Source organism: Petaurus breviceps, unplaced genomic scaffold (genome assembly GCF_028583685.1).
Source record: "Petaurus breviceps papuanus isolate PSGF00001 unplaced genomic scaffold, PetGlider_PUasm1.0 185, whole genome shotgun sequence".
Lineage (NCBI taxonomy): Eukaryota > Metazoa > Chordata > Mammalia > Diprotodontia > Petauridae > Petaurus > Petaurus breviceps.
Window position 1 is genome coordinate 42,358,016 of NW_027185797.1, and position 8,138 is coordinate 42,366,153.

General features: G+C 53.1%; 1 protein-coding gene across 1 annotated transcript in view; it reads right to left on the reverse strand.

Annotated features, from left to right (window-relative positions):
- Window positions 1-6,291, reverse strand: part of SLC8A2 (solute carrier family 8 member A2) — a 13,951-nt gene extending 7,660 nt beyond the window's left edge. The window contains exons 1-3 of the mRNA XM_069089126.1: window positions 5,548-6,291; window positions 3,937-4,604; window positions 2,043-2,465 (exon numbers count right to left, since the gene is read on the reverse strand). Coding sequence (XP_068945227.1) covers window positions 2,043-2,465; window positions 3,937-4,604; window positions 5,548-6,222 — 1,766 coding nt within the window. The 5' untranslated portion in view covers window positions 6,223-6,291. The remainder of the gene's footprint in view (window positions 1-2,042; window positions 2,466-3,936; window positions 4,605-5,547) is intronic.
- Window positions 6,292-8,138: the final 1,847 nt, after the last annotated feature.

Consider the following 8,138-nt stretch of genomic DNA (forward strand, 5'->3'; position numbering starts at 1 on the left):
TCTCTGTCTCTCTCTCTCTCTGTCTCTCTCTCTCTCTCTCTCTCTCTCTCTCTCTCTCTCTCTCTCTCTCTCTCTCTCTCTCTCTCACACACACACACACACACACACACACTCTCATGCATCCAGGGTGAATGAGGACAGGGAAAGGACAGGGTCATGAAGCAGGAGGAAAAGTGTGAAGTTTGACAAGATCTGGGCTGAGAATGACACTCCCTCAGTCTCCCTGTCTCCATGAGATTCTCCATCTCTGTCTCTGAACATCTATGTCTGTATCTCTCTCGGTGTCTCTCTCCACCTTTTCTGTGACACAGGAGCCCCAGTGCACTGTGATTTTGGTGGGGGAGGATGGGGGATGAAGCTCTGTTGCCCAGATCTGTGAACAGAAGGCTCAGGCAGCAGCTGGGAGGGGTCCAGCTCCATCTCTGTCTTTGGAATGGAGGGTGGAGGGAGGGAAGGCAAGGGCTGGCAGCTTCCTCAGTGGCAGTGCGAGGGTGGAAAGTGATGGATGGAGTCTGTCTGTGTATGATCATGTTCATGTGTGTGTGTGCGTGTGTGTGTGTGAGGGGGGAGAGAGGAGAAAGAGAAAGAAGGAAATAGAGGGAAGGAAAAAGAAAAAGAAAGATGAAGGAGAAAGGGGGAAAGAGATGGAAGGAGAAAGAGGAAAAATAACTGGAGAGAGAGAGGAAAGAGAGAGAAAGAATAAGAGAGAAAGAGAGGGAAGGAGAAAGAGAGGAAGGAAAAAGAGAATGGGGAGAGAGGAAAGAGAAAGAAAAAGAGCAAAGGAGAGGGAAGGAGAAAGAGATGGGGGAGAAAGAAAGGGGAGGGGAAAGAGAAAAAGATGAGGGAAAGAAAAAGGGAGAGATGGAGGGAGAAAGAGAAAGGTGGAGAGAAAGAGAAGAGAGGCTCATGCAGGAATTGTTCCCACATCTATGAATCTGTCATGGGTCTTTGCCTCCATGGGCATCATCTGCATATTTCCACATATTTCTGATTTTCCCATCTCAGGGTGTCCATCCCCTCATATCTCTGTCCTCACATATCTTCCTGGGTCTGGATCTCCCTTTGGCACTTATCTCTGGATCTCCCTGTGGCTCTCTCCTTGCTCTCACCTCTAGGACCTCATGTGTATTTCTGTGTCTCACTCCATGTCTCTGCCTCTGGATCTCTCTCCAAGTCTGTACATGGGGCTGTACATTTCTGAGAGGCACACCGTGAATACTGAATAGAGAGAGGGCTAGCCTGAAGTCAGGAAGAATTGAGCTCAAATGCTGCCTTTGCCACATTCTGGCTGTCCAGTGATTTAAACTTTCAGTGACCTAGGCAGATTAGACTTACAGGTGAGTTGTTTACCTAAATTAGCAGAGGGAGTTTCAACACTGGGAATTCCCTCATATTGATGAAGCTGCAGATCAAATCTGCACATTTATATTTGGGGGCTTTAGGGTGAGGGGAGAAGGGGCCAGTTTCGGGGAATCTACTTCAGGAAGTCCTTCCATCCCAGCCTCCAACCCACCTGCTGTGCTACCAGTTCTGAAAACATTCTCTGCCCACCCAGGGCTTGGGCTTTTCTCTCCCACCACCCTCCAGCCCTGGCCATCTGTATCTCTCTGGGGTCCAATGCTCTCCTCAGTTCCTCCCTGTTCTCCTCTTCATCTCGATTCCTCTGCCAGCCCAGCCTGTAGTGAGTCACTCACTGGCCCCCTATGGGGCCTATTGGCAAACACAGCTAATTAGGGGAGAGGATACAGGGAGAGGGAAGAGAGATGACATCCCATCCCCAGCCAGAAACCTCTCCCTGCATGAGGATAGCAAGTGGGGGGCCCTTCTGCCCCCTCCCAAGGACTCCTGTCCCACCCCTGAACCAAAGCCAGCTGGAATGTCATTCTCTCTGGGCCTATCTCTATTTTGAGTCTTTCTGTGAATTCCATGGTGTCCCCTTTTTCCTAGGGATGTGCCCAGTCTCTAGGGATACAATCCCTCTTTTACCCTGGGCATGAGTCGCTCAGCCCTCCCCTCTCCACTATCAGCTCATGGCTTCTCACATGGTCTCGTCGTCTCCAAACTCAAGCTCCCCGCAGGCGTCCTCATAGTGGACACCCCCACCACGAGCCGTGCCCTCCACCGTGCGATAGGGCAGGCGAACAGTGCCTCGGGCCCCAGAGCTGCGGATCACTCGGACGTCCACAGTGCCCATGCACTCGCTAACATGCAGCCGCCTGTCCTGGAAAGTGAAGATGCCCGCATGGTCGTCGTCCAGGATGGTGACCGTGGCAAGGGCAGGGGACACTAGCCGGCCCTTGGGCCTCCCACCGCCATCGGGCTCGAACATGCCCTGGGCATCCCCAACCCGCAGGTTCATCAGCCGGACAAAGAAGTGTTCATCTTCCTCAAAGATGTCATCGTCTATGATGCCAATGCGCAGCTCCTTCTGGGTCTCGCCAGGCTTGAAAACCAACGTGCCCTCACTTCGGGGGATTCATGGGGGGAAAAACCAAGAGTCATCATACAACTCGGCTCTTAGAATCTTCCTTTTAGAACCTTGGAGATGCTATTCCAATCCCCTCCTTTTACAAGTGAGGAAACCTTGGCCCAGAGAAGTGAGGGAAGGTGCCCAAAGTCGTGCATCCCGAGTTGGGGCAAAGCTACCTAACACCCCCTAACATGTTTAGAAGTCTAGGGGAGACCGTGAAGGAACAGCTCGAGGCCCCACCCTCAGAGAGATCCCCCTCCTCCGTCCAATCTAGCTGGGGAGGAGAGGAGATGAGACTCACAGCTCCCAGGTGTTAAAACAGAATACAGCTTATTCCCTTCCACCTCTGCATTCTCACTTAGGCAGACTCTCCTTCTTGGATTGCCTTCCCAATTCCCTCCCCCAGCTCCTCCAGTGGCTGACTGGTGGAAGCCTCACACTGGGGTGGTCCTGCATTCTCTCCTGGCTGAGAGGGTTCTCAGAGGGTTCCTTGAAGGGGCTGAGAAGAAGCCCCTTCTCCCTAGTTAGATGTGAGGCTCCCTTCCCTTCTCCCTAGTGAGATGGGAGGCTTCCTCTCTTTCTCCCCAAGAGTCAGCCTAGGGCTCCCTTTGTTCAATCACTCCCAAAGCTCTTCTCAGGTCTGGGGATGGAATGGGGGCCAGCAAAATCACATGAAATGGGAACTGGGGATCCATGAAGGGTACCCTACTTTAGTGGATAGATCGTCAGCCCCTCTGTGGCGGGACTTGTGTTGATCTGGTACAGAGGAGGAATTTCCCTCATTTGGGAGTTCCCAATAGCAATGAGATCACAACCCCAGTTCCTATCGCAGTCCCTAATGAAAAGGGGGTGCTTCCCACTGGTGCCTGATGCATAGTAATTAATTTATTTCCATTAATGAGGCAGTCATTAGGATAGTAGCTAGAGACCTGATTTCAAAGTCAGGAGGAGACAGGTTCAAATTCTGTCTCTCCCACAACCTGCCTGTGTGGGACTGAGTAAGTGAAGTCACCTCTCAGCAACCTGACATGAAGTTGAAGAGAAAGTGGTGATTTGTATCAATGAAGGGTGTTTCCTTACAAGGAACTCCCCACTTGGAGGAAAGTCTTTGATTTATGAAATAATCTATCTTTTCAAGGAGGTTGCTCCTCCTTCCCTCCCCTCCCCATCCCCAAACGTCTGCATTGGGCCAGGGTCCCTTGGGAACACAGGATCCTAGCTACAAAAATTCCACTTCTATCCTAAAAATATCTCCATCACCATGACTCTTCTACTCTCCTCAGATATATTCCTCCCCCCAGTCCCAGCTCCTAAATCACCCACCAAGAACAGAGTTATAGTGTATAGGAGCTGGTCAGCCCCAATGATGCTTGATGGCAGAACAAAAAACTTAGGGGGCACTGGGTCCAGGGAGGAAGCAGGCTGGGGGGCTGGGGGTTGACTGATGGGAGGGGAGGGAATCTCACCTGTATTCATAGTCCGAGCCAGCCTTGGCAGAGCCATCCTCAGTCCGGTAGTCAACATAGAAGGTGCTATTTCCTTCCCCACCCTGGCAGGCGACGGAGAGCATGACAGAACCACAGTTCTCAAGACAGTGGTACAGACTGGGCTCAAAGAAGATGTGGCTGGCCCCATCCTCCTCTTCCTCATCAGGACCGTCAAGCAGGGCTGGCTTCCTGGAGGCATCGGCCACATGCTTCCGAAGCACATTGCCGGCCCCGGTCATGAGGCGCGTGGCCTGGATGCGGTAGAAGGCCCGGCTCTTTTGCTGGTGGAGAAGGGCATAGTAGTTGGCCATGCCCACCAGCTGGTCCAGGCCTTTGTCGGGGTGTTTCTGTTTCAGGTCTTTGAGAATCTGAATCACTTCCTTCCGGCTCTCATCCAGCTCGCGGTCTTCAGGGCTTGGCCCAGGCCCGATCCCAGCCTCAATCCGGTGATGGTCCGGCCCCACAAAGGTGCCGTCCATCTCGATGCCCTTGGGGTAGTCACCCTCTGCCCCAATAATGACGCCACTTCGGGGGTCTGCCCTGTAACGCTTGTAGACGTATTTGTAGAAAAGCAGGCGCTTGTCGGCCATCCAAGCGAAGACCACACAGACTGGGAAGAACACCAGAGTGAGCAGGGCTTCCCACACCTGCGGGCAGAAGGGCGAGGGAGAGGGAATGGTTGAGAGAGAGCCCAAGGCCCCCTTTCCCATCTTGTGCTCTCAAGAGTCAGTGTCTCTTGGTCTCTGTCTCTTTCCCTCCTTCCTTCTCTCTCTCCCCATCTTTCCCTCCAGCTCAGTCTTTATCTCTCCCCATCTCCATCACCCCATTTCTCATCTCTATAGATCTCCTCCTTTTCTGTCTCTGCCTCTCTAGCCCTCCCTCCTCTCTGGTTTTATCTTTCCCCTTCTCCACATCTTTCCTTTGATCTCTGTGTCTCACTCATATTCATATTTTTCTATCTCTTTCCATCTGTCTGTCTGTCTGTCTTCTTGTCCCTTTGATAACTGTCCCAGCTCTGAGAGGACCCTCAGCCTTAATCTGATGCCTTGCCCTTTTGCCTGTAGGGGTGAAAATTGAAAGAAATGAAGCTATTCCATCTGGATAAAATACACAGAAAAGAGAGACTTGGGAAGACAGGGCTTTCCTTCCCCCTGCCAACCCCATAATCCTTTATAAAGGATTCTGATGTCTTCTCCTTCCCTTCCCCCAGAGTCCCTGGAGGGGAGGGGAAGGAGGAGCTAACAGTCTTTAAAAGTCTTAAAGCATTCTATAAATGTGAGCTATTATTTTTATGCTTATAAATGGCGGGTTTGGAATCTGGTGATTCCAGAAGTGCAGGTCTAAAGGGTCAGGGATAGAAGTACTTGGGTCAGAAGGGAAGAGGGTAGCAGGAGACCCAGGTGGCAGGTTAAGGGCAAGGACTGAGACCGCAGGCAGGATTAGGGGAGCTTACTTAGACCACACTGAGGGAGAAATCAAATCATATAGCACCAGAGTGGTGGTAAGGGGAGGTATCAGGCAAAGCTGCCCAGGAGCAGAGAGGGGACCAACCTGGGTTTGGTGGAACACGGCCCTGGGCCACGGGCTTACCTGGACGACACCAGGAGAGATGACAGCCAGGATGAGGTAGAGCCAGATGTAGGCAAAGATGCTCCAGGAGGCTGTGACAAAGAAGACCCGCAGGTGCTTTATACGCCGGCTCTCTCCAGGTGGGATGACGTAGACACAGACGGCAATGACCACAAACATGTTGAAGGCGGCACTGCCCACTATGGTGCCTGGCCCCAGCTCCCCAGCCTGGAAGTTGTGGCCACACACCTCTATGACAGAAAGCAGGATCTCTGGGGCTGACGAGCCCAGGGCCATGAGAGTCAGGTTGGAGACGGTCTCGTTCCAGATGCGTACAGTGCCCACGCTGGTCTCCCCATTGCTTTTGGTGACGGTGACTTCCTTCTCCTTGGATGTAATGACTTCGATGGAGGTCATGAAGCGGTCGGCGATGATGGACACACCCAGGAACATGTAGACCATGGCCACAAAGTAGACCACAGCTCTGGCAGCTTTGTCTCCCAGTGAGGGGTCATCTGGCTCCCACACAGGCAGCAGGACACCAGGCTGACAGCGTGTAGAACCAGGGCAGCTGCTCTCTTGGCTTGTGTTGGGGCTTGAGGTTGGTGGTGGGGAGGCTGAGGCAGGGGTGTCCCCAGAGCAAGGAGCCACACCTGCCAGGAGAGCAGCCCCAGCCAGAGCTAGTGAGGGTGCCATGGAGAGACAGGGAAGGGGAGCACGGGATGAACCTGGTCTGTTGGGTAGAGATGAAGAAGGGCAATTAGGTGAGAAGGTTATGGGGGGGGGTTGGGTGCTAGCAAAGAGATGGGAATATTGACACAGATACCCAGAGATGAAGAAAGACACACTCTCACAGAGACAGGGCAGAGAGTCAGAAAAGGGAGACAAATTCTGCCCTCCGTCCTCCCAAGTCCATGGTTCTGAAGGAGGGAGCAGGTGGGGCTGGGGGCAAGTGTCTTCCCTGACCTCCTCACACCGGGAAAGGATATGGCTCTGACTCAGTTAGCATCTCCTCACACAGTCACTGGGGTTTCAGGTTCAGGGAAGATTCTCAAAAACAGAGGGAGAGCCGCACAGAGATATGCAGCAGAAATAGAATGAGAGAAACAGAAAAACTAGGTGGGGACAGACACACCTCAATGACCAAGGCAAAAAAACAATTAGAGAGAGACAGGGAGAAAGACACAGAGACCAGGCAGAGAGAGTGAGGGAGACAGGGAGAGACCAGAAGAGAGATGGAGAGAGGGAGGACACACAGAGAGGAGACAGACAGGGAAAGACCAGATAGACGGACGGAGAGAGGCAGAGAAACTGGCAGTGGAGGCAAAGTGAGGCAGATAAGAAAAGGGACAGAGACCAGGAAGGGACAGGAAGACAGAGAGCCGAGGCAGACCTGTGGAGAGAGAGAGGGAGACAGGATTCCAAGCTTGGAAGCCCCTCCCCCCAAACCCCATGATCCCACAGGACGGTGATCTGGGACCCCCTGGGCTAAGGGAATGGGGACAATAACCGGCATGGTACAAGACACAAGAGACAGAAGCAGCTCCCACCTCTTCCCCGCTGTCATGGCAACCGATTCCTGACTCTTCAAAGCTGGGGGGTGGGGGAAAGCAGGGAGGAGGGAGGCCAGGCCAAGACTAGGTGGCCCCTGAGCACTCAGAGTGTGTCTGCTCCCCCTCCCCTGCTCTCAGCCTCATGCCGTCCCACCTCCCTTCTTACTGAGTCATCATTGCCCTTGCCCCTGCAGCAGGAGGGAGGGTGGGCAGACTTGGAGGAAGGACTTCCCTGTGGCAGAGTGGGGAGGGGGCACCCTCCTCAGCCCGGCGTCCAGTAACTGCCTCTTAGCAGCCTCCCAATTCCTAATGCCTCGGGGTATCAACTTTTCTCTCTCCCTGACACTGACCTGAAACCTGATCAGGGCTTGGAGATCCTGGCCCATCTGAGCCTGGGTCATATAACCCCAAGGGGACTGGCTCTGTTCTCTTTCTAGGGGCTGCTGGGAAGTCTTTCCCACAGTCTGACCCTCATCTTTGGCTGTTGGCTGGGCTGTGGGCCAGGATGGGGACAGGAAGTTTCCTTTTCCTTCCAGGTGCCTGTGATTTTTTGGGCATATGCTTGTGTGTGTGTGTGTGCATGTGACTAGCAGGCAGCTGTTCGCCTGTGTCCATAGCTTTGTGCAAGGCATCATCCTCATTCCACTGGGTCTCCTAGTTGTGAATGTGAAGAGCACAGCCCTCTTCGGTGAACACACACACACACACACACACACACCCGGCCAACCACAGTCCATGCCCAACTTTGGTCACAATCACAGTCACACACACACACACACACACCCCATGACAACCACAGTCCATGCTCAACTTTGATCATAATCACAGTCACACACACACACTCTGCCAACCACAGTCCATGCCCAACTTTGATCACAATCACAGTCACACACACACTCTGCCAGTCACAGTCCATGCCCAACTTTGGTCACAATCAAAGTCACACACACATACACCCTGCCAACCACAGTCCATGCCCAACTTTGGTCACAATCACAGTCACACACACACTCTGCCAACCACAGTCCATGCCCAACTTTGGTCACAATCACAGTCACA